At 38.9% G+C, this 26,697-nt stretch overlaps 1 protein-coding gene across 4 annotated transcripts in view; it reads right to left on the bottom strand.

Moving 5' to 3' along the window:
• The window catches only part of MCC (MCC regulator of Wnt signaling pathway), a 216,731-nt gene that overhangs the window by 150,061 nt on the left and 39,973 nt on the right, over positions 1–26,697 (bottom strand). Inside the window, exon 1 of one of the 4 annotated variants that reach the window (XM_009469214.2) lies at positions 12,327–12,947. The exons of the other annotated variants lie outside the window; for them this stretch is intronic. Coding sequence (XP_009467489.1) covers positions 12,327–12,383 — 57 coding nt within the window. The 5' untranslated portion in view covers positions 12,384–12,947. Of the gene's footprint in view, positions 1–12,326; positions 12,948–26,697 lie in introns of those variants that run through there. 4 annotated transcript variants of the gene reach the window in all.

The following is a 26,697-nucleotide window of genomic DNA, read 5'->3' as shown; positions in this document are numbered from 1 at the left end:
CCAGTGACAGGAGCAGAGTCAATGGGCACAGACTGAAACACAGGAGGTTCTCTCTGAACATCAGGAAACACTTTTTTGCTGTGAGGGTGACCAAGCACTGGCACAGGTTGCCCAGGGAGATTGTGGAGTCTCTATCCTTGGAGATATTCAAAACCCGTCTGGACATGGTCCTGGGCAACCGGCTCTAGGTGACCCTACCTGAGCACAGGGTTGGACCAGACAACCTCCAGAGGTCCCTGCCAGCCTCAACCATTCTGTGATTCTGTAACAGAAACTGAAATCTCATTACTGAAGAATATTTTCATGTAACATTCTGAGATAAGACACTTACCTAAACCTCATTGGCTTCAATTATTAGGTTTAAAACTGTTTAAATAAGACATAAAAAGAGACTCAGCATAATGGACAATACACAAATATAGGAAGTTAAAGAAATTCTCACACGAAAGAAGAAATCTACTTTCATGAAAAGCAATTAGCATATTTATTTCCATTGCAGAAGGGGTAGGTATTGAAATTCAACTGCATGGAGTTTCACAAAGAAAAATAATTATCAGTGTTCACAGGTATTCAGCCCTGCAGGATGTGAGACACAATCTGTATGTTTTAAAAAGCACGAAAAAAAAGTAGTTCTGTTTTGCAGAGATCTCTCACAGAGGAACTAAATTAATACAGATCTCCATGCCATCATGGCTTAACTGTTATGAATCAATACACTTTTTTTCTACTTTGCACCACAGGGAAGATAGCCATCAGCAGAGGAGGAGAAATAAAGAGATTCTATCCATTCTTAAAACCAGCATCTTATAAGACAGAAGAAAAGCATCATGTGCAATATTGTACCAATTTTTTTCCTTCATGTACAGCAGTCACCTCAATATTGCTATCATACTGGTATCATTCACAGCAGTTAACTGACACATCATGCTACAGGTAGAGAAAAATTTTCCCTCAAAGAATTTATTTACTGATTCCATTGAAAGAAACTGCATGCTTATTTAGCATGGGCCAGACCTTCCACCAGGTTAGTTATACCTGGCAGAACATTGACTTCTGGTATACCAAGCACCATGAGAGAATAATTTGTTCCTACAGGAATCAGATTACTATACACAAAGAGAAAGAACGTGCTGATGAACAGGTAGACCACCATGAGTTTAAATAAAAAGAACCAAGTACATCTGCAAATCAGTTTAAATAAAAAGACCCACCTAACTTAGTAAATCAGACAACAGCAGCATCAATAACTTGCAAAAAATATGTTGTACTATCCTATGTAAGCAAAAGGGAAAAAGAAGGGGAAGAAAAATGAACTTATCTCATGCAGATTTAGCAACAGCAAAGGACAGTCGTCAGCACACCATTCTTAAGTGGGTACCTGGTCTTTTCAGCTGATGACAATAACCAGTTTGGTTTCTGTATGTGGCTGCAAAATCCATCTCAAGCACACTAGCCCGGGCAGTCCAAGAAACAATAATATAGCTGATGTGACACTTGAAGAATGGTAGTATCAACTTCAACTACAGTTAACAACATGCTAGATTCTACTGCTTAATACCTGGCAATAGTTTAAGAGTAAGCAACCTGTGCAATTTAGATAGGATGCAAAGTGCAAAACGTTATCAAACTAGATGCATTCAGCCCTCTGAAGGATAACTCTTTATAGCAAATGAGAACAGTCTGGGGTAGGGTTATCTCAACCTCTTGTAGATGAAGGTCAGATAACATAATGTCTTTGCAAGCAAATGATACGTTTGGGCTTACAGTCTACAAAGGATAGACTTAGAAAGATAGGCACCTGTGCTCTTTTGTGGGAACACCAGCTTCATCCAAACCTCTGTAAACGTGGTTCAGAAGGGCATTGTGTCGTCAATGAAATAATTTCGGATTTATCACATAGCACAGTAATGATCTTATGTTTCTCTGTCATCACAACCATGTATCATAGTTCTGTGTTGACAATTATGATTCCATCACTGCAACTAAATAATTTACTCTTTTGGAAACGTTTCAAAAATTTGGTCTGGCAGATGAGAAACCAGAGGTGCTGTTATGATTCTAGCAAACACTGAGATATCTTCACATTTTAAAATGTATAAATGGCCTATTTTTAAAAGGGTATCTCATTTAAGTTATCAGCAGATGGCCTTTTTCCATAAGCCTGATGCAAATTTCTACTTTGTGATATATTACATTCTAGTGATATCCTGGTAATCTGCAATAAAATCCAGCAACCACCTGCTGAAGCATTTCCAAAATTCTACAAAGGTTAGCGATGGTAATTTACAAAATTTAGCATGCAATCAATAATACTACAAACAACCATGTTTTAAAAAAAGAAGCAATATCATGGTTCAAAACCCAACAGCTGAACTTAAAAGTGCTGGATTTACAATGTTAATACAAACATAACTCAAAGCCTTTGCACTAATGTATTAAAATGGATACTACAACTGCATGATGTTTTTCCTCTGCACAGATGGGAAGCTTGCATATATTTCCTATACGCTTGTATATTCGGATCTAGTCTCTCCTTTCTGGGCTTCTTTTCCATTCTCCTCTATCCCCACCTCTTTGTTCCATGGCCCACAGCCAGGTCTCACCCATACTCTTCTCAGCTGCCCTCTCCTCCCAAACTCAGAGGTCCCCATTCTCATCTCCCAGCACAGACACCTTGTAACACACCTAGCTTCCTGCCCAAGACGTACTCCCAAGCACCTCTGCTGCCCTGTCCTTCTATGCCACCTCCTCACTTCAAGTCCTCGTTTCTCCTCCCAGCCCACCTTCCCGACTCCCTTGTACCTGCCAGACAGGGTCTACTCTCCCTTGTGCCTTTTCCTGATTTCCAAGTCCAGCCATTGTCCTTTACAACTCTCAATCAGAAAGCGTGATCTTCAGAAACTGACAAGGCTGGACTGGGTGGGTAAGAGTGGGAATTGTCTGGAGCCAGAGTAAGAGCAGACATCTTCACACCTTGTCACTGTGACTCTAGCCTAACCCAAAAACCCAGGGAAACAACTGTGGAGGACTTCCACTAATCTCTAAGATAAAGCACTCAGGGAAATCTTCACTGCAGAAGCTTTAGCTGCAGTGATCTAGACAAATCTTGTACTGAGCACTTGTAAACATTTTTGCCTCCTTCCCTGAATACTTTAACAAGATCAGTTAAACCAAAAATCACATAAATGCCAATACCCTGGCAAATTGCAAGTTCTACGGCAAACCAGCATGGCAGCAGAAAGAATCACCAGATGTTCTTGTATTTTTAACACGAGGAAGCTTGTCTGTTTCACTAGCTTCATTTGCGGAAACAAACATAACATTTTGTCTGATAATTTTCCTAAGAAATTCAGCTTATGAAAGACTGCAATTTCAACGGTCAAAGTCCTGCAAAGCTAGAATGCAACAGGAGTTTACATTAGGAAGCAACCTTAATAGATGTCAGTATCAGTTCCACCTAAAAATATTAACTCTGTCTTACATTACAATAAACATTTTTAAAAAGCTTTATTATAAAAGTAAATTTTGGACTAAAATTTTGGAATTTCCTTAATGACTATACGTATTTAACACACAAAGACAAACCTAGTATTTTAAGAGAGGTAATCTATTTCTACCTTATTTTGTTCAATGCTCTGTACTTTAATAACAAAAATTGTGTTTATTATTACAGTTGCAGCCATTAATAATTAACTGTCCTTTGCAACACCTTTTCTGAAAGGTGAAGGAAAACAGTGGAACAATACAGGCATCAACAAGCAATGATGCACTCTAAGTAAAAAGCTCTTAAGATAGTAAGTAATGCCAGTAATTCTTCAGTCATCGCACACTGATCACATTTTTATCTGCATTTAGAAATATTTAACTTTAAAACAGAGACACCTGGATATTGCAGAAACAAAGATCTGAACACAGTTAAGTCAAGTTTAAAAATAAACACAAATTTAAACATCACAAGCATTTCTGCTTCAATTTCAGGTTCACCTCCTAAAGCTAAATATTTACATACATATTGTTTTAAAGTATTTTGTATAATATAGGCTTGCACTGAGAGAAGTAGCTTTTTTGATGTGCATATCAAGACAGCAGTTCACCAGCATAAACTAGCACTCCAAACAGCATTTCAGACCACGAAATGGAGAAGTGGACTGTGAATGACTTAATGCCACTGTGGAAACTGCTACCTGTTACCATGATTGCTTCCAGCTCACGTAACATCTCTGTAATGCCATATTCTGAGTTCTACCACAACTCTTTGCTGACATCTGACTTTTCATTATAAGTATCTTGGGATCTTTAAGTGACTCAAATCTTTATTAATTACGCACATTCAAATAGAGACCAGCAGTCCCATCACAGCTTCACCATACTAACAATAAGAAACAATCCTTAGTTTAGGAGAGTTTACAGTCAAGGCAGGCAAGACAAAGAAAAGATATGCGCAGAGCAGCAGGGAGGTTTACTTAGAGTCAACACAAAGACACACAGCCCAAGTCCCAGACAGCTCTGGTGCCATCTCTATTCTACCACCAAGGCCCCTCTTCAGCCAAGATGTTGGCTTAATGTCTTACCTGGAAAAAAAAAAATGTCATCACAAATAACAATACTGAAAAACTGAGGGAAAATAAAACCAGTTTATTTTTCTTCTCTAGAATTTTAGATACCAACTACAGGCTTTCAGAAGCTTCACTTGCAAAAAAAAAAAAAGACAATACTCTCTAGCCAACTTTATGATCTAGGATAAAAATTGACACATAGGTAGAGTATATCTAAGCATACTGAAGAAATACTTCTTTCTGTATTTCTGTATGACTGAAAAGATTTCTGTCAATTAATATTTCAATTTCAATGACAAATTTTCATGTATGATTACAACAGCAGAGCGGGAATATGTAGGCCAATTTCCAGAGTCTTAATGAATATTTCTGTTCATTAGAGATGGTAAAAATCTAAATCTTCAGAACATACAAATCATTCATGCAGCAGGTTCATTTATATGGCAAATCCTGACACAGGACTGACTAATGCAGACTGCCACCAGTGTCAAAACACTATTTTTACCAGCAAGAGATCCCCACACCAAACCTCCATCCTTCCATTACAGAGAATCTTTGAATTCAGAGATCATCACATTTCCCTACAGGGCACATAAGTTGGTATATTATTACTCCACGTAACAGAAGAGCTCAAGTAGGCTTTTCCATGCTATTTAGGAAGCAGAAACTCCCAGCACAAGTAAAATCTGCAACTAGAAATACCACATAATGTCATAAGGACAACATAACTTAAACATGAGGAAAAAAACCAGAAGCAACAAGAACACATTTCCTTTTCAATCGTATATCAAACTACTCAGAGCTCCAGAACAAAAAGACCTCATTACACCCTACCATAGCTGTCCAATCCCATTACAAAGCCTCTCTCTGTGTCCCCTCTTCGCACATACATACAGCATAGACACTTCTGCCTTTGCAAACATTGACTCTGCAATCTATGGATTCTTCTTTCAGAAGCTTCTTTTTATGTGTTCCTTTACAGACTACAAATCCATAGATTGCAGAGGAACACACAAAAATACCTTCTGAAGGAGAGCCTTGCAATTGTTCCCACACAGAGCCATGTCCTGGTATGTCCAAACCTGATCAAGGACAAAAATACATTTTTCTTTTTCAACACAGGTTGGAAGGGGAGAAGGGAAAGGATGACAATCTTTATCTCCAAAAATCTCCCAGGAATGAACTCTGGCTTTTTTATCTAAGAATAAAAACATCAAGTCTCTAAAAGCATTTAGGGGATGCAATACATTGTTAATGTTACTTTCAAGGCATATATTTGTCCTAACTAATTTTTCAGCCCATAAAGCATTTTTCAAAAATGATTTTTTTAGGAGCAAGGAATATTAAAATATCAGGCAGATAAGTTACATAATCTTTGTCTTTTTTTCATTAGGAGGCTGCAGAAGAGCATTATCTGTGCTGACAGTGTCTGGGCATTTTGACTAATCTTTTTATAGTGCTTCAATTTAATAACATCCACGCCTGGAACACACTCTGTGCCTGATAAGCAGCTCACGCAAATCCAGAAAAAAAAATTTCTTTGAAGTCACTACGTTTTTTACACTGGAAATACCATGTATCAGTCACACTGTAAATTACATACATTGACCATGCCAGAACCCCCTCAGCTCAACTATGGATTCACGTTCATGTTCTAATTCATGTTCCTAAAATCAGCAGTGCAGCTCACTGATAACATACCAGCAAACCTGTCTGTTAAAAAACTGTAGATGTCAAAATGTCTCCAGAAAAGCTGACGTTCCCCTTTCAAAGGATGCTTTCACCTATATAATTTAACATAAGATTTCAAAATAAGCTATAAAAATAAATTAGATTTTTCAAAGAGATAAATAATCTGTAGTAGATCTATGAAATAGAGCAGAACTGCCTCCAATCTAAAAGTTGTATTCAGACTTGATAATCACTGTCCAGGAGCACATCCATTAAAGTTTCCCATTGTAATCTTTTCTTTAAATTAGGACAGATACATCAGTGTTACTGAGACACACAGTATGGGAAAATGTCAGGTTTGCTAGGTTGACTAGTACTTCACAAAGCCCATTTAAACCAGGAAAGAGGAGAGAGTTCATCCAAAGAAGATTTGCAAACTCTACCTCAGCATATCTGAGGCAATAAAGCCGAGAACACTCTTGTAAGGCTACAGGTGTTATTGCTACCACCAGATGAAAGTTTTATTCAGATCTCCACTAGAATCCATTTAAGAAAGTTTCTCCTTAAGATACTTTGATCTAACCCTACTGGGTTGCTGTGCTCACTTTTCTAAGACTTTAGCAGTTCGCAAACACTGTTCACCTTTTTGGTTTGTCTACTGTTACCAAAGAAATCAGTTACGTGACTTTTTCAAGGTTAAAATAATTCTAAAATATGCCATGTTTAGTATTTGATAACCACATTCCACTCTATTTCAAGGCTGCAATATTTTAAAGGATTAAGAATACGGATTTTCCACACTTCCCAAAACATCTTCTGATTGGGTAAACATATACCTTCTCTGTTGGCAAGATGCAGTACAGTTTTACACATTACAAGTTGCATACACCTTTGACACTGACGGCCATGGCCGCATCCAGTAGCAGAGACGGAATTGCAGTAGCAAATGATGTTTACCTGCTCACAAGAAGTACTGGAAGTATACTGGCATGCTGGAGACCATTCAGGAAGCAGATGCAATATTAGGGTGACATTCACTCACTGACTCTCATAACGAGAAGACTACTAAACCCAGGAAGATAAAACACAGAGATCGTTTGAGCTTTAATCCTAGCCTTGAACGCATACAAAACCTGCTTCCCATTCCATCAGTGCCATTTCCTCACTTGTACGTACAGTGTAAGCACAAGCTGACACTTGTTCTGAAAGAACAGACACACACATGGGAAAGTATCTCAGGGTGGAGGTTGCCACTGTTGAACTTCTCCCTTGCCAGTGAGGCTTGGCCCAATATCCTGCACTTCTGCTGGTTACCCACCTCACCCTGCAGCTCCCCTCAGATTTACTCACCGGCCTCATGTACGCAACTTCAAGCCATGTAGCCCCTTTTCTTTCTGTAATTCTTCTTCTACATCATTTTTTCCTCAAAGTGTAATTTCTAAGTTTAGCAGTAGTGGAACACAAATCTTAAAAGAAAGTGCAATATTGCCCTACTGTAAAATTATTTTAAAAGTCACAATTTAAGTCTTTCAAACTTGGTGCTCTCTTCTTCACATCTGGTATTACATGTAAGATTTTGATGAAACCCTTCTTAGGAACTCTCTGTTCTGCTTCCTACACAAATACAAACTTTGAATCCTGTCTTCCCTTCCCCTCCCCAAAATTTTAAATACCCCATCGTTAAAGCAAACAAATAAGTTACTCGTTTTTCCAAGACAAATAGCCCATCTGTTTATTCCAGTCAATGTTAAAGAATATGTCGCTGTATCTAATGCTGCAAGGCACAACATTCACATCCTAAACACTTGACTTCCAAGCAGAAAGAAAGAAGCAGAAGATATAAAGTATGCACCTAAAGCAGCATGGTATCTTCTAATTTTGCTGTGCAGAAAAGAATATATCCTTTTTAGAAGTTATACACCATCAACTTATACAGCAAGTGCTAAAAGAATACAATAAATAATTACATTATACAAATGATCTGCATCTAAAGTGCTGAATATATTGCAATACTATAATACCAGTCCTTACCCCACAACAGAATCTCTTAGGCATAGTCTTACCATCAGCAAATTCACAGGCTCACTTTAATGAAAAGTATATCCGAGAACATAATTTGGCTCTTAATCCAAAGATATAATTTAGCCCTTAAGTAGGCAACTGAGAAAAATATCATTAAGCTCAGTACTTACATTTCCTTCATGTTCCTACACTACTAATTTAAACTGTCCCAGAATTAGGCATGGGCATAACTGCTGACCACATTTAGCCCAATAGGTGTACGAGGTCAGACCACAGATCTCCCTACCTCAGCACACCATCTCAACAGTGGATGGCCAGGGGAGTGTGTGAGAACAAAGCTAGTATGTAGTGATACCTCCCCAGAATGCTGGGGCTGAAAGCCGTCCGAGGCTCAGGGACCTGCTGAGTCAAAGGTGGTGTCTTTGAATTCGGAAGAAGATACAGATTAGACAATCCAGCTCCTTCTAGAGAAACACCTCTTTCTGCAGAAAAACTGAATGAATATGTACAAAGCATATAAATTTTGATATAAAGTTTCATATTTAACTATGTAAAAAACAGCCTGTAACTGCAGTTACTGTGCACCAAACTGTTTACATGTACATGTTTTCAGTAACGTTCACAATGTTGGCTTTAAAAATATGCATTGTGATTACATTAAAGGTTTACAGTATTGTATGACTAAAAAATTGAAGGGATCCAAAGAGCACTTACCTAATTTGAGTGTCATGTATTGCATACAAATCACATCCTTCTTTGATCAAGCCTTAAAAAGCAAACTCTGCAAATCATGTTAAGTCATAATATTGACAGGTGAAGGCCCGTTGCATAATAGTAGAACTGAGCTTGGTTGGACACTGTTAGTTATTGACAAAGGTACCAAAGGTTGTCGTACGTTCTTATGGAGTACCGCAACAATCTGCAAATTCTAGATTTTTCAGATTTGCCTCTCTTAATGTATGATATATTTAAAAACCCTCAAACCTAACACCACCACCAAGCAAACCTTGCTATGTAATAACAATGCTTCTTCTACCTCTCCATGCAGTTACAACACACTGAATCTACCATGCAAACAGCACATTGGCTAATCCTTCTTTCTTAGGATGGAAGAAAGAGAAGGTTGAAGGGAGAGAGAAGCAGAAGAAGTGGGGTAGCATGTACTGATACACGTATCAATAAACAACAGCTTGAACTCCGGAGCGAGGGAATCACAGAGCATGAGTTTTATAGAAGTCTGACTGACCTATGACAGAAATCAGATTTTTTTTCTGCTTTCTGCATGACCTTTGGACAGGGGCAAGGGGAGTAAATAAATACTATAAAGATTTCTGGGACAAGAGTTTAGGAACAGCAAACATCAACCACACATGAATTCCTACAATGACACTATGTCTTGAAAAAAAGATATGCCTTAATTTTTGCCCATTTCCCAAAGAGGGATGTAAATCTCAAGTAGGAAGTTTCAATACAAATGGAATGAGTTGCAATAATTTCATTTTCTATTTTGTCTAATGCATCCATTCAAGAATGCATTTACTATATCTTCAGGGCTTTGCAGTTTTCCTGTTTATTTCAATAACAGTAGTTTCATGCCTAGAGCTCCATGTACTGAGATAAAGAGATCAAGGCACCTACACCAAAACCCACTGTGTACCATGTGAATCATAGTCTTTCTTGGTCTGTTATCATATTTGCCATTCAGACGTATACACTGGTAGCAGCCCACTGGAACGTGAAAATTTCAGCTGACTGCAGAGGTAGAGGTGCAGGTGGAAACACACTAAGAGAGCAGGCATTTAATCAAATTCCTATTGTAGCCAGTTCCAAATTTTTCCATTGTTTAAATGAACACAATGCTACTGTCTTCCATTGATCAAAAATAAACATGGCATACAAAAAATGTAGCCAGAAAGGAAGGAAAAGGGGGAAAGCATGATGACGAGGTGAGAAACATAGATCTGTAAACCATATGTACAGGCTTTACCCAGGGCTTTCTATCTGCAATTACAGCAAGCAAAACAGTACCAGTCACCAATGCGAAAAGGCCTAATATAAGCATACAAATTACAGGGAGTTTGTTGAGTAATTAAAGGTTAAGATGAGCAACTAACTGCATCTCAGAGTACTTACGTGTCTTCTCCCCTACGGGAGGTGAAATATGATGCTTCCGTAAGGCCTCCATGTTTCATTCAAATCACACTGTTTTATCCTAGACCAATGCTGAAGCTGACCTGGCCCTTTCAGTGACACAGGCTAAAGCACACTCACGCAAGCAGCTCAAATTGCAAAGATGAAGACTAACAGCAAAGAAATGATGATTAGCAGCTGCGGAAAGTTAGGAGTGTAAGATCTTCCCTGGTATGTCTGCAGTCAGAAAGGCGCCTATTTCTAAGTTACCTGTAGTGCCAAAGTACAAATGTAAATTAAGTATTAAAGTAACCTTGTTGGAAAAAACAAACCAAAAAACCCAACAAAAATGTTGCATGGTGCACAGTCACAAACTTCTTTCATATTTCCCATGTTAAAACATCAGAAGAAAAAGGTACTTCTTACAACAGAAGTCTTACTTTGTGGATGTGTGAAGTAAACTTGAATAGGTAATATTTCAAGGTAGCAGTGCTACTAGTAAATACTGTCTGCTCCAAATAACAACCCAAGTATCAAATCTTTGCAACACTCCATGCTTTATGTGATCCTGCACAGTCTTGAAAATGAAATGTTCAGGGGATAGAAAGCAGTGATCAGTAGGCCATCAAAACAACTGTAGCCAGAAACACTGTGCCAGACACCTACCAAAAGTAACCTGGGCTTTTATGCTGAGTTTATGAACTCCATTTGTGCTGCATTGCCAGTACACAATTTCTAAGCAACTATTTGAAAAAGTACCACAGAGTTAATGAAATTGAACTCTTCCGTACTTAAAGGAGGAACACATATGAAATTTCTTTCACAAGAACTACCCAGTCACAAACCTACTGTTCCTCTTGCATGGCAGGGTACTGCACTTGCTTAAGTCTCACACATTGACACTGCTTCGCCCTACACTGTTGTCCCCCTCACTAGCCTATTGATTTATTTTCCATTCTATGCCTCAATGTCTCCTTTCTCTGTACAATTAACTCCAGAAATTGTTAATGCTCGCATTCTGCTAAGAATATCCTATCTAATATTCCTAAAACCCCAAACATATAAGGTAAACAAAGGCTATGTTACATTAAAAGATGTATCAAAGGAATGGGCAAAAGGGCAAGAGAAGCATTTCAGTTAAACTGGGGCAATACAGACTGCAGATTCAATTTTCTACAAAATGACCTTAATCAAATGCTTGGGATTTCATAGCATAACTAAATTAGCAGTTCTCAGTAAAGCCCATAGGATGACATATTGAAGACATTTCAGTAACTGCCAAAATATGCCACTTCTAAAATATTTATTAAGCATTTGCATAACATCTGATATGGCTTTAATTTCAAATTTATTAGAAACACACACACAATCATGTTTTACAAAAAACAGACATACCCACAACTCTAAGAAATAACAGCTTACTATGGTTTCCAATGGAAAAGCAGAAAGTTTCCCATGGCTTGTTTTCTTTTAGGCAAGGAAGGAAAGTAACCTAATTCATCTAACCTAAAGAAACAACATCACCTTGGCTAAATGCAAGCAAACACAACTTCTGCCAATGTTTTTGTCTTACCAATAAATATTTGTCATCTTCCACTGACCCCACTTCCCTCCTAAATTAGTCACCATCTGCTTAATCTCAACTGAGATCTCCACATTTCACCTACTGCAAAGATGAATGTTGGGTATAAACACAGCTCTTGGGAGGCAGGGGAATCTCTGCTGCAGGATAACAGGAAAAATGTCTCTACATGGTTACAATCATTTGCTTTTCACCACTCACTCAGAGTAAAGCAGCAGAAAAGTTCAGGTCATTTCCTGACTGTCACAGAAAGTTATAGCAAGATACACATTTTATTAATTTTTAATTGCATTGCTTGCAGACTGAAAGCCCAGAAGGGGAGCGTTTCTTTTTAAAGCATAAAGAAGGGCACTGAAACTGCTTACCTCACTCAGCTCTGCAGGGGAGTCATTTCCATATTTCATAGCAACTCCAGAATTCATGATTAAGACTTCTCAGGGCTTGATGATTTCTGCAGATTTTAATGCTTCGAAGCTTTGTTCAACTGGTTCAATACTTTCTTCTCCAAAATTTTTCCGTCTTACACATTTCGCTTTAGACAGCCATTTTTACTCCACATTGATAGTTTAAATTAATGATGCAAAATCTTCTAAAAGAGCCAAACTGGTTTTGACTTCACAGGCAATCCATTAGTGCAAGAGACTTGTTAATGCTGCGAAGCGCTCAGAGAACGCAGGGAAGGAACTGCTTGCTTGCCAGGATCCCAGGGCTGTCTTAGTCCATCTGCAAGTCCTGCTTCATCTCTGCTGTCTGTTTTATGCTGCTCTTTTCCACAACTCTGTTTAAGGGTATCTCCCAATGCCACTTAACGTACTCAGAAAAATTTGGTGAGCTTCGTGCAAGTTCACAGAGAAATTAAAAGGAGAGTGCTGCTACAGTCTTTGGTGTTCAGGGAGGGAGAAGGGAAAAGAGAAGAAAGCTCTCCTCCCCGAGACAAACCAATGCTGCACTTCACGCTAAAGTTTCCCCTGCCAGTGAGCCTGGAGTTTAAGTGGTTTATGATCAAACACAGCTGTCTTGCTGCTGGCTAAAGGGTGCATGGAAGGGGCGGTACTAAAACGAGAGTGCAAGTGGGAGGGGGAGAGCTACAGAGAGTTCATTTTGGAATTACAGGCATCTTTCCAGCTTTCCGCATACTAATTACCATACAGAAAACTATATAGCCAAGTAACAGGAAATGCCACCTGGATAACAATAAATTGGATTCCTATTTCCATATTCCCATGTGCAATTAACTAAGGAAAGTTGGGGGGCTTTAGGGGGTGGGGGTTGTAATGATTTCAAAAGGTCACAATAAGCCCAAAAGCACCATTAGAGAGCTGCAGATTTTACGTAACACCCTGACATTTTACAAAGACTTCGGGGAGATGCTACTGGAAGAAGAGGAGAAAAAAGCATTTGCTTTCAACATTCAACTAATAATCTAGAAAAATCCTTAACAAGCTGGATTTGTGGATGTGCTGCACCCATTGCAAGAGCTGACAACCTCCTTGCCCCTTCCCTGCATCCCCTAAAATAGTGATAGCCCCACACACTTCGTGATGCTGGATTATGATGCACTTTTGGACTTAGAAGTAGGAAACACCATACTCTGCAACTGAAATTTACCTGATCATCTTAATACAATGTATTACTGAAGCGTCACATGAGTTCAGAAAAAAAAAAAACAAACATGAGAAACAGGAATAAATACTATACAAGCTGAGGCACAATTCTTGCACCCTGGCAAAAACATTTACATAGGAAACAATGGTCTTCAAGAGCAACATTTTGAAAATTGTCTTGTGGTACTTTTTTTCGTCCTCTTTAATCACAGATTAATATCAGTATGCAGACATAGGGATAACTCATCCAAATGACAATACAGAAAGTGCATTAAGAACACGAACCAAGATAAACACACATATATCGCTCTATGATACTAAAAAGCAGTAGCACTTTCTGGGTCCCTGTCCTTCCTCCGTGCCCAGCATCAGGATCTGCAACTCTCCTCTGGCTCAGGGGGTAAGGGGATCACCACAATCTCTTTACAAGACTTTTTACTTCCATCCTCCAGGTCTATTTTCCAGCCTTTCCCTTCTCTTTTCTGTATTTTTCCTATTCTCTGGTTTGCTTTCTAGTAGTCTGTATCTTTTGATTTCCCCTTCCCTTTTCACGCCCACCTTGCATTGCCTCCATTCTTCATTATTTTCCTCCTTGAGAGCATCCTCCCTGTCTCACCTTTACATTCAATTCTGTCTCTACGTTCAGCGCTCCTCTGTATATTCCTCCTTACTCATCCGCTTTGTTCCGGCCATATGTTTCCATTTATCGCCCATCAAACACCGGCAAGGGGCTGCAGTGCTCTCTGCTGGCAGACGGCTGCTGTCTCAGCCCCAGCAACCAGCACACCGCCACACTGAGCAGGCTGCACGTCCCCCCTCCAGCGGGGAGGAAGCCAGGAAGGTGCGGGGGCCTCCAGGAAGATGCGGGGGCCTCCAGACTGCAGTATGCAACACCATATCCACAGCAGTTTTGTACACTGATTTCCTGTGCATTAAAATGTGATGAACAGCGTTTCATACCCAGGAACAAAGGTACTGTATAATGACTTACCTCATTTCTCATTTGCGAGGAAAAAAAACAACTTCAGTTCAAAAATTCCTGCAGCTGACACAGTACGTTTGAAAATGTTTTATCTTTTCCAAGTTATGCCTTCACAAATAGGAGGCTGACAAAGTTTTTGTATTTTGCATCACTACCCCTATCAACTTTTATAATCTGCTTCGCATCTGCTCTGATCTGATCCTTGTCCAATTCTGTCACATGTATCACAGGTTCACCAACACAGGGATGAGTCTCAGAATTACTTAAGACTAAAGTTCTACGGCTTTCCTTTTCTAAAAGAAAGGCCATATTAATTATGGCTTCAATATACTGCATTTACCATACTATATCCCTGTACTTCCAAATACCTCCCAGCTGACTATAAGCAGGCATTCAGAAATTAAAAGTTTTGATTTGCTTCCCTCACTCACCATTGTTGTCCATTCCTGGCAGACTAGCCATCAGACAGACCAGAGCACATGGCACTACAGATGCATCCCAAGCATAATGGTGCGGGACACTTGAGGATCTGAACTAGATCCACTCTGTATTGTACCCATATGCTGCACAGGATTTTTTTTCTTTCCTACTCCATACAGTAACATGGGGGAAAGAGACAGAGATACTGACCGAAAAACAACAGCAGAATTCACAGTTTCAGATGCACACAAGAACATGGGTGATACGTGCAGATACTTTCAGAACAAAGCTTATTTAAAATTTAAAAATTGCAACTCACATGCAAATTAATGAAACAGTTAAACCAAACCCCGGTGAAAAATTTTACTTTAACCCCAGCTGACTCCCATTGCAATCTCTGCATGCTTGCACTGAGCGGTACAGGATTACACATTTCTCAGTCGGAAAGCATCAACTGTTAATTTTAACTAACCCATAAGTACTGGCACTGCTTGTTTCAATGTCCTTATAAACTTTGCAGGCATTTCTTTATTGTGGAGGGCTAGCCAAAACTAAATGTAATAATTCTCCTAGAATAGTTACTATTATATCACATTTTTTAAATACTCAGTAGCATTGAGAACACATTTTGAATACTTGAAGATGTAGAACTTGTTCCTCTGTGAAATGTCATGTTATCTAGCATTTCTCCGAGACCATTTCCTAACTGAATGAAAATATTACATCACAAAATTAAATTCCCAGATAGACCTGACCCATCATCTCCAGGCAGTATCACCATTTGCAAAAACAAGTAAGTGATCTAATACAGTACCAGGGTACTAAGAACTTTGTCAAAGCTGAAGTATATTTTCCCATTGGCTTGTGCCAAAGGCAGGCTTCAAAGAAAACAAAGGAAAATCTCAAGTATGCCAATTTTGCATTGCCAGGAAAAGAACAGTGCAACCTGTGATCCAGTGAGAGAGAGATGTCTGTTGGACTCAGTCCCTCTCTGTTTCTGTTCGGTGGCTGACTGTTCATGCCCTCTCTCCCTGACTCAGTTCCTTGCCTAGGATAGCGATGCTCCCTTGCCCTCAATCTTGTGCCTGTCTTGTTTTTTAGCTTCTACAGTCGGGGAGGGGGTTGGGATGGGAATGGAAAGAGGAATCTCTTAACCTACAGATACATATCACTCAGCCCAAGAGGACATGCTCTCAGTGGATGCCCCAGTGTGTACTATCATACAAACAAAAAGGAGGAAACAAGAAACTGGACGAACCTGACCGTCACCGAGGCTTTCAGAAACAACATCCACCAAACGTATTCTGTCAAGATAGAGACACTGGCCTGGGCTTCCACTCGATCTCAGTGCGTTCTGATCAATTACTGCTTTCTGTACCTCTAAAGCACTCATGATGCATACTGCTTGTAGGTAAGTGCATTTGCACTGACAGATTCTTCCCAAGATAATTTCAGAATTATCCAGTAACAATCATTAGTGTGGCCAGTTTGCTGATTGTTGATCTAATAATCCTATGGCCACTCTATTCCATTTGTTTAGTCTTATTAAACATTGACATGTATCTGAGATTCACTGAGGAGTCTACCTTTTTATTGTATCTGAATAATTATTTAATAAGATTTACTCTATCAGCTGGTGTAAAGGGATCCTTTCGGGACAAGATACAACTCTCTTACCCTTCTCACCTTTACTTTTGAAACTGCCACAGGAAAAAAAATAGCACTGTAGTTATTTTACAAGGCTTCTCCCTCATAATATCTCTCAGTAATTACAATATTTCTTAACAGTTATTGGAGCAGGTGTGACAACTGCCACACAGGACTGTTCCTTCCTTGTTTTGACAGCTGCGGAGTGAAAACCACAGCATAAAAGCAATTATCTATTAAATATGTATGTATCACATATTCTTCAGCATAATGTGTACCACTTTCTGAGAAGCAGTTTCACTCTGCATAGAACATGCATGATTAGCTGATCACAATTCCAATAAGGCCTTCTTGGTTGGTTCTGTTTAATTAGCTCTGTAATTGAAATGCAGCTAATTGAAGTCTCCTGAGCATTTAGTTCATATTTGTTTGTTTCAATATCATCCCTACAGTTAGAGCAGCACCCTGCACAATCCCACACACAAATAAATTACACCTTCAAATATTGCAAATCTACTGCACACAATTTGAGTACAGCATGATGTTGTTCTTATACTGGCACAAAATACACAGGTGTAGTGCCAAAGTCTAAATTTCCATGGACAAAACAGTAGCAGTCAGAAGGTTAGGATGAAGGCTAAACTTGGAAGCGGAAATTCAATACAGTAGTTGGATAATGTTTCCAGAAAATTCTTTATTCAATAGCACTAATGCACTATGATTTAAAAGGGAGAGGCTGAAAGGGATGGTAAGCTCTTCTTGATGCAAACTGTTCTCATTAATACTAGTGAAGGTTATGCACCTAGGTTGAGAGAAAAAAAATCCAACTCATTTGAAACAATTGCAAGTAACCTTACACTGAAGAATGAAGCACTCTCTCTGAAGAAAACACAAGCAAACTTGTCTTCTTTCCTTCAATCACACCATCTCGATTAGTGTAAAACAGATAACATGTCTCGAATAATCTAATTTCCAAATAGCACTTCAATCAGCTACTCTTACCTGTCCACCCTTCCTCAAATACTTAATTCACTTAAAAAGTCATGTCCTTGACCTGACCAGTCTCCTCGGGAGTTCACATTTGATCCCTTTTTCCATCCTCCAGTATTTCACGCCATGAAGCCACTCACCAACCTGTCAAAGAGCCACTCTCATTTTCTGTCATTTCATTCAAAGCCATCACACTCAGTTTGATTCCCTCTGACCCCACAGAGCCTCAGCATTAAGTCAGGATAGGAAAAGGACCAGGAAGTCAATGTAGGCCTGTTATTCATGTTAGATACTTGTCCGTGAGGACGACAGGGAGAGACGGCAGCAATTTCTATGGTCCTTTCATGCTGCAGACACCTAATTATCATCATTGTTCATTTGCTCCTTGCTTAAAAACACAATCAAGGCCATTCTGTAAACTACAGTTCATGCCACCATACTTCTGCTTAGCTTCCCTTCCTTGTCCAGCATTCCCTCAGTTCAGTCATGCATTCCTCCAGTTATTAACCACAAGGTAAATTCATTTCCAGTCCCTACAATCTTGGTAGCCATTCTGATTTAACTTCTCTAGATAGAGCCTGTGGTTTTGCATACTTATTGCACTAAAAATACAACTACTCTTAGTAAAATGCTTGTGGATTAATCCTACCTATCTACTCTTCTACTTTATCAGAACTTGTATTCCCTCCTATTTATAAGTTGTGAACTGAATCTCTTTCAAAAATTCTCACTTGCATAAGAAAGATTTGCCAGGACTCCCCTGCTAAGTCTCTCCTATTTTTCCCAATCCCTGATAGTGAGATTTCCTCATTTACATTCTCTCCTTAGTCCTAAACTCTCCTGGGTTTGTATCTTGTCCTTCACACGCTCCCATTTCCAGTTCCAGTCCCCACTCCACAGTCATGATCTCGTCTCTGCAGACATTCAGCAACCCGGTTCATCAGGTGCCCACTTCTCTTTTACTCTTGAACTCTTCCAAGACATCTATGTGTGGTCAGTCTGTAATTATTTTCCCTAATTTTAAGATTTCTCTCCACTCTGACTTCCATTACCAGTGGCATATTGAACACACAATTCCCTGACCTGGATCAGTGACCATGTAAGCGACACAAAGTAGGGGGAGGGATCCTGGCCCCTGGTTTACCTCAGAGCTGTACTTGGATGCTTCACGCCCCCACCTAGCCAAGCATCCCATTTCACCATCTGTGGTCAAGATCTCTTCTGAATGTTTAACAGATGAACTGATGTATACTTTCTGACTACATGTGTATATATACACACATATTTGTGTAACGTAGTGTGTGTGACATTTGTATATATACTATACATACTTATACAAACAAGTATACACATATATATACACTCATATTATATACACGTGTGTACACACACTTATGTATATAAATGTACATATATATGTATATACAAGCATTTGGAAGTTTGGATTCACTGAAATGTTCCATTTGAAACATTTTCAATCATCAGATGAATTCTGGCAAATGCAAGGCAAGTGTCTGACAGATCCCTCCTTGAACCTCTACAAGACTTTTTGGCTGGCATGAGCATTTAAATAACAGCAGCATCAACTTCACTGAGCACTTAGAGGGTTTGCAGAGTTTTCATTTTGGCAGAAATTATTAAAAAAATTACTTCAACAATGATGTGAGCTGAAATGCTATATATAAAACCTCTGGTGAATCAAACCCCCTAGTTTTCAACCAGATCTATTTTACTATCAACAAATTTAAGATTATTGTAACTGAATTCCTACAGCCCTCATCTGGAAGTTTATTTCACTTGTTGTCTTCCTTGGCTGCATAGTTTAGTGGCTGCTCATGAAGATCAGCAAGTTAGTCTACAGAACACTTCTCAACTCCCTAACTATTTACTATCCAGTAAATATGAGTATTTATTTTTCTAAAGGTCTGTGTTCTGTGATTTGGTTTGTTTTTTTTTTTTCTCTCTCCCTGGATAGCTAAATATAAAATCCAAGCTCTCTATTCTACCCCCCCATCTGGTCTATAAAATTCAATTTTTTGCCCTTCTAACTCTTTGCCATGTGTCTTTTAAATCTCTCCAGTGACTTTTTTCCTATACATCTTCCTACGTTTAAGCTTATCATAATCTTCAAGACTGCCTTACCTTTGCCTCACCCATTTCTACCTCAGCCTTCATATCTGTCAGTTTCATTTTACATTGGCAGGGACAGCAAACAACCCTGCTTCAGCATTTATGGTATCTCTGACTTTTTTGTATGGTCTGTTTGGTTCTACAACCCAAGACCTGTTTACACCTTTCTCAAGCCACTTACACTTACTTCAGGTTCATGAAACAGGATTACAAAGCTAAAATCTTCTTTACTTTCAGGCCTCATCTGGATAGTCCTTTACTTCATTAAGTTTAGAAATGACTTGCTAAATATTTCTAGTGTTTACTCTCAGATAAGGGTCTATCAATCAACTAAACCAAAGCAAATAAACAAACCCATTTCTGAAAAAAAAGTCTTGTTTGTTCTGTCTTCTCAATTTAGAATCCTGGCACAAGACATTTCATCATTATGAAGATACACCTGGCACGCCTGCAGGTGCTACAGAAACAAAGAATTTTTCCTCCTTTTCTATAATGCATACCAGACAATCAATATTCATGTAAAAATTAGATTCAACCAATAATATGCTCTTATAATCTCTTTAAAAATTCATAGGGTAGAAAGATTCAATGTCTTTTTCTCCAGTCACTTCCCTAAAATTATAGCTTCAAGTAGGTAAAGTAATGCAAAACTCAGTGTAGGAAATTAGAGATGGCTATTTAGCTTAAAGGCACAAACCTCACTTGGGTACATCAGTGGGGTTCTTATTTCATGATGAACTCTTCAAAGAACAGACACTGCCCTTCCCGAAACCCAAAGTTTACTTTGATTGCTTCCTACCATGATGAAAAGTGGAGTTTACCAATACACTGCAACATAGCTATTATCATAATCTGTCTCCCAGCTGAGAAGTGATAATGTGGTTTTCTAGCCCAAAATGAAGCAATCATGCTGAAACAGTTCTTCACAAAAAGTAGAAACAGTAAGCGCAAGAGAGCACCTGTGCAGAAGTACTCACCTCCCATTTTCTCTGCACTGGCACCAAAATAGTTCCTCAAAACATCTGTGCTGACTACTATATGTATTAATTTGAAAAAAATCCAGAACATAAAGAGAAGCAGGGAGTTTGAACAGTGGCGGCATCCTGCACTGCCTCAGGTCAATGTCCCAGACCTGACAGTGACAGAGAAACAATTCCAGGGAGCAGCAGCATCTTGATGAATTTAACCATGGCATTGACAGGCTTCTATGGAAACCCTGCCTTGTCTAGCTTGCTTGGCAGGATAACGGTTGATTACTCCATTATAACTGAACTAGCATTGAACTGCAAAAGCACTTAGAGTCCATTTTCAACTGTGCACTGTGGTTAAGATTCTCACTTTATTATCAAAATTCCCATATATCATGTAACCAAAACATAAGTGTTTAGTATGCATGTAGAAGGGGAGGAGGAATAAATCTTCTCATCTGTTTAATAAATGAGGATACACAGAAGGTCAGCATTGCCACCTGCAACCATGTTAAGTCAACAGTCCACACCCAGAGAACAGGCAGAAAAGCTGGTAAAACAGAAGACCGTGTGACAACAGCTACATGGTAATCTTTCTGGCACACCAGAATCCAGGAGATTAATGTTGCTTCCACAGAATAACCCTGGGCCTCAGGCTCAGCTTACCACTGCCAAGCGAGGTAATAATATTAATACTGTATTCTGCAGAGCTGTGTGCAGGGCTGCTGGCCCAATGTACCAGGTGAACGGCTCTTCATTTCAGACAGCTTGAAAAAAAACAGTTTGGAAGAGTAAAAAGATGTGGTCAGATGCACTGGAGCCAGAGCTCCCTTAACTACAGCAAACAAAATGGAATGCAAAAAGACAGTTTCTAAGCAATGAGGGGGGGGAAGATACAAAGTCCTTGCAACTAAATTAAATTAGAAGTTCTGATACTTCGTCCGTAGACCTTCAAAACATCTACTTACACATACTTGTTAAGACCCTCTTTTCTATAGCACTTGTTAAGACCCTCTTTTCCAATTCCCAGACGCCAGTTCCCATCATTCAATTACAACCACAGAATTGGGTCAAAACCCATCACGCTGTGCACTTCACCTTCGTTATATGCTTGTAAGAGATATTGTTCAACTGTCACATAAAAGATCCAATTAAAAGCCTCAGTCAAAAGGATCTATTAAAAGGCTGCCTGAACAAATGTGCCCTGTGCTGACACCCATCACATTGTGCTGTGATCATCTGCAGATGGAAATAGTAACAGAATTCCAAAAAAGGAATAAAGGACCTCAGCATATAGGCTACTGAAGGGAATTTGCAAGAAAGTTTATAATTTGCCTTTTGCTCACCTCTATGTCTGTTACCATCCAATAAGTTCAAAAGACAAAAAAGCTATCTTTCATATAAAACAGATGAATCCTGGCAGACCTAATCCATAATGTCCATTTTAACTTATAAGAGAAAAATGAATAACTAAGCACTATTAGAGGGCTATGGAAGCCAGGACTGTATAAACACAATGCATAATCTTATTACACCTGATGCCTGCTTTAGACAAACAAACTGCATTACAATGCTGGCTTGAAATCAAAGACAAACAGCAAACAGCTTCCTACGTCCCTAAACATAAAAAACGTCTGTCAGACAAAACTGCCTTTGTGCCTGCTTTCTGACCAGCCAAGCCTCCTGAATCTATATTCCAATAATCAGTTCTTGCTTTAATGGAACTCTCAGATTCTATTTTTAGCCTGGCAGAATGGAAATGATGCCTAGTTTAGAAGCAAAGGCACAAAAGGCAAGGTTATCTTGGGCACAAATCTTTTGTAAAGAGTAGGGTCTACTGTCCACACCACTAGAATCTTCTTCAACTTCAGGCCTTCCTACGTACTAAGGTTCCAGCTGAAGGAATCATTAGGCTACATTTTTATGGTAAGAGCTTTCATTGGCATGAAAAAGAAATTGTAATACAAGTTGCACTTAGGACACAGAAAACAAATGGCTGCAAGGGGAGGAGAGGAAGAGACCCGGCTCCCACGGTTTACTGTAACACTATGCACTGGTTTCCAAATACAGAACAGACTCCCCAACAAAATAACTTCGGAAAAATCAATCTGTGCGCAGGTAACTGAATTCTGACATATCCTACAAAGTGGCTATAACACTGAATAAATTCCTTGAAAAACACAGAATCACAGAACCTAAGTGTTTCTTATCCACACTAGCCTCATGCAGAGGGACCAGAAAGGCATTACTCTCTCCCATCCAAAAAGATGTGCCTTGAGTACATGGGATACCTGATGCTTTGGGGCCAAATTTCGCTGTCCATAAGGGAAGGGGTGGGGAAGCTGAAGGAGCAGACCTTCCCAAACCAAGGAACAAACAAGCTTAATTTAAAAGCAGAGATTTGGAAGCAGGGGGGAGAAGAAAAAGGGCCAGACTTTTCCAGAAAAGGACCTACCAATATTACTGAGTTACAAAGCCATAAAAACTTCAGAAATTAGATGAGACACTTTACAGTAGGTTCCCATTAACAGGGACACCAAACAAAAGTACCCTACAACCCGACCATGGAATTACCTTTCACAGTACAGTTCGGTCTTCAGACTTCCTTGATACTTCTCCTTTAAAAGATAATTTCCCAAAAGAAATACCTGTGTGATTTCAGTAAAACTCATATTTAATTTACAGCTGATGGCTCTAAATTAAACAATAGAGAAAATGGTTCGTATTTAGGATATCTGTAAGAGTATACCTAGACTGCCACAAATCTCTATGATTTTCCCCATCCCCTACAAAAGTGTTGTTGCTTTGTTTGGCAGACAATCCTTCCTGTTTTTAAGGAGTCAATTTTAAAACCGACATTTACTAGCTTAGTTAAAATGATCCAAAAATGTAGCTTAAAAAAAAAAATACAGTACACATACGAGGTTTACAGCTTTTTGGGAGGGTTTTACTCTCTAAACACACTAACTTCTCAGTGACTTGTGCCAAATAAAAACTTATATACATAAGATGGACAAGCAGACATCTGTTATCAGCGGATAATCTGATCTTTGTAAGGAAAGACTGTTGGTTACATAGGCACATCCCCTGCTAGTCACACAGCAAAGGACACTAGAAATATCAGCTGGCTGTCTTACAGTCAAACTGGGAGGTAAGGTAGGAAGTAAGAGAATAACTGATGTATTGTCAAATGGTCTGAAGTGGTGGAAAAAGGGCCGGACAAAGAGATTAAATTCAGCATTCTGAATTTCATCACAGAATGTCATATGTGGATATACGCCAAATACCAAGCATTTCTGTAATATTCTCTCGCTAAAGTACTAAGTACATTTTATAACATTAAAGCACGGCAAGAAACCATTATATGCTCAGTAACATGACAGCAGTACAGAATTTACATGTGTATCACTTAATTTACATTTACATGCATCTCAGAGCACACAAATGGTTATTGTGACTTGGGATGAAACAGCCCATTAATGCTGTTTCAAGCAGTTATCCGGAATCAGCTGCACTTAAAAGTGTGCTCTTTTATACACATAAGCTCTTCATATAAATAGGCTACAGCAAGTTAGGTTTGCCTGATTATGGAGCAGATCATCTAGGTGGAAAAGGAAAAGCCATCTGTCTCTGAAAAATGTAATAGTGACTTTTGGAATATTACCACTCAGTATAAACTATGTCAACTAAAAAGAATAGCTTTCTCAAAACAATGGTTCTGTCTGTCATAACTTGCAGCTCAGTGCTCTTAAGGAGGAAAAATTAGCAGCGCAAAACATTCACTGAGCCTGACTAACAAAGAGGTATCGTAGTAAGAATATCTACTTTCAGAGAACATGACACTTCCTAAGACAAAGACATTACGTTCTCATCTGCTAGTGATCATGCTGAGAAACTAATGCTAATACAACTACCTATTGCTTTGCTATGAATTTTTCCAATATGCCTTCATACTTTATAAACTCTTGGGTTGTGTACCCAACAGAGATGGTATCTGCATTTGGCACAGAGTCCACAGTCAGAACTGCATTTGGTTTAGTCACCTTAATTCTGCTGTACAGAAAGCATACCCTGTCACACAGACGCACGATCAAAACGGTCTATTCCCAAGGTCAACAAAGTCTTTACTACCTCCAAATAAGGTACACACACATGCAAATCAGACAGAAACAGCTGAGGAAGAGCATATACCAGAGTAGTTACAAGAAGATGCATTAAGAATCTTGCTGCATTAGCTTTCTGTTTTGTTCTTGATGGAGACATTCCCAAACCAGCTCCCCTTTCAGATGAGAATTAAGTGCAGATTTGGCAGGTGAAGCCATCTGCGCCAATGCCCTCCTACCTAGACACATCCGTCTTGCATTGACGGCCCTGCACAAGATAAAGCAGGATTATTCCTGCTTAGTTGTTGGCCAGAACAACGAGATACCGCAGGAAGAAATGCTGGCAACTCTAAATATGCCCTTCTCTCTAAGTTAGTAAGAACAACCACATCTATAGCTGCTTTGAGGAGGAAACAGCAAGACGGGTTTCTAAAAGCAAGTGGTCATGAAGAAACCCTACCACACTCTATTCTCAAAAATATGGTTGTACTCTTCCCATCTGCAAGTCAACCATACCATCATCAAAGCTTTCTAAATGTTTTCAACCAAAAGAGCTCTGGCAAGGAAGGTGCAGTCAAAGAGCTTCCAATATAGCTGGAGTGTCTTTGGAAGGAAAAATCAGAGATTAAAGGATCCTGAATCACACCAGTCAAGGGACTGGATAGTTAAAACAAACAAACAAGCAAGCAAACAAACAAACAAACAAACAATATATCAACATACTTGGGGTCATATTTTAAAAATGTAAGATCTTTGTGCAGAGACTTTCTCAGCAAACCAGTTATTTACAGCTAAAAGAACTGAGGTGCAAGATCATATCATCATGGCAAATGAAACAATCCCAATCGGTTTTACTTACGTAAACGTAGCTACTTGTGACAACAAATACATTCATCCATCTTTAAACAACACTGAATTAAGGCAACAGAAACTAGCAGTAAGCACACAGACATGTATTAGCATTTATATGCACACATTCTGCTAAAAAAAAATCAAGTTAATCTGGTCTATTTTAATCATGTGCAAGGACAATATGAAAAGGGAATTAAACATATCCAAATCTTATTGCTTCAGCCTATTAAACTTCATTGGAATTCTAATGTGAAATATGCCTATCATATTAAGATGCTGCCCTGTGCAATGTTTTCAGAAAACAGCGATACTTCAGCTCCTACAACAGAGTGCTATCCCTCCTGATAGCACCACACGGAACACATCAAGATCGCATGGCTGCCTGGGAAGTGAATACATGTGACACCACACAAATCAGCTATTTCACTACAGTTATATGGCTATCCACATTAGTGATCCTTGTCCAACTTTGAAGATTCAAGTACAAATAAAAAACAACTCCCAAACATGCACACACCCAAAGAAATCCTTTGAAATGCTTGAATTCTTTTCTATCCATGAAGAGTGTTTAAATTATTTACATCCCAATGCAATACAAACCAAGCTTGTAAATGATTACATTCAGAACACATACAAGGGTTCCCATCAGAGATATTTGCTGTAGTATTTAACCTACTGGCACAAACAGGTACATCATCAGTAGGTGTTGACAGGTCCCACTAAAGGTTAATATGTTAGTCATAAATATTGGCACCAAGGTGAAGAGCTATAAAGAGAAATGTGTTCTTAATATTTAGGTATAAAAATGAACATGAAAAACGCTGAAAGGGTTACACACCCTGTGAAGACTACAGAACAAATTATGCAGGTAAAACAAAAGCTGAATCTGAACATGTGTTAATAAAGCAAAACATAGCAAAATGATGTGAAACAAACAGATAAAAACATATGCAATGAGTATGAACGGTTAAATTTCAAACAGCACTTTTAAAAATTGCCTTGCTTCTGTGAAGGAATAGGAATAACGCTTCAGAGCAGGT

Source organism: Nipponia nippon, unplaced genomic scaffold (assembly GCF_047370975.1).
Source record: "Nipponia nippon isolate SJK-2023a ecotype South Korea unplaced genomic scaffold, ASM4737097v1 scaffold_8, whole genome shotgun sequence".
In the NCBI taxonomy this organism is placed as follows: domain Eukaryota; kingdom Metazoa; phylum Chordata; class Aves; order Pelecaniformes; family Threskiornithidae; genus Nipponia; species Nipponia nippon.
The sequence above is the reverse complement of the archived record's forward strand: the minus strand, read 5'-3'. Positions and strand labels throughout refer to the sequence as shown.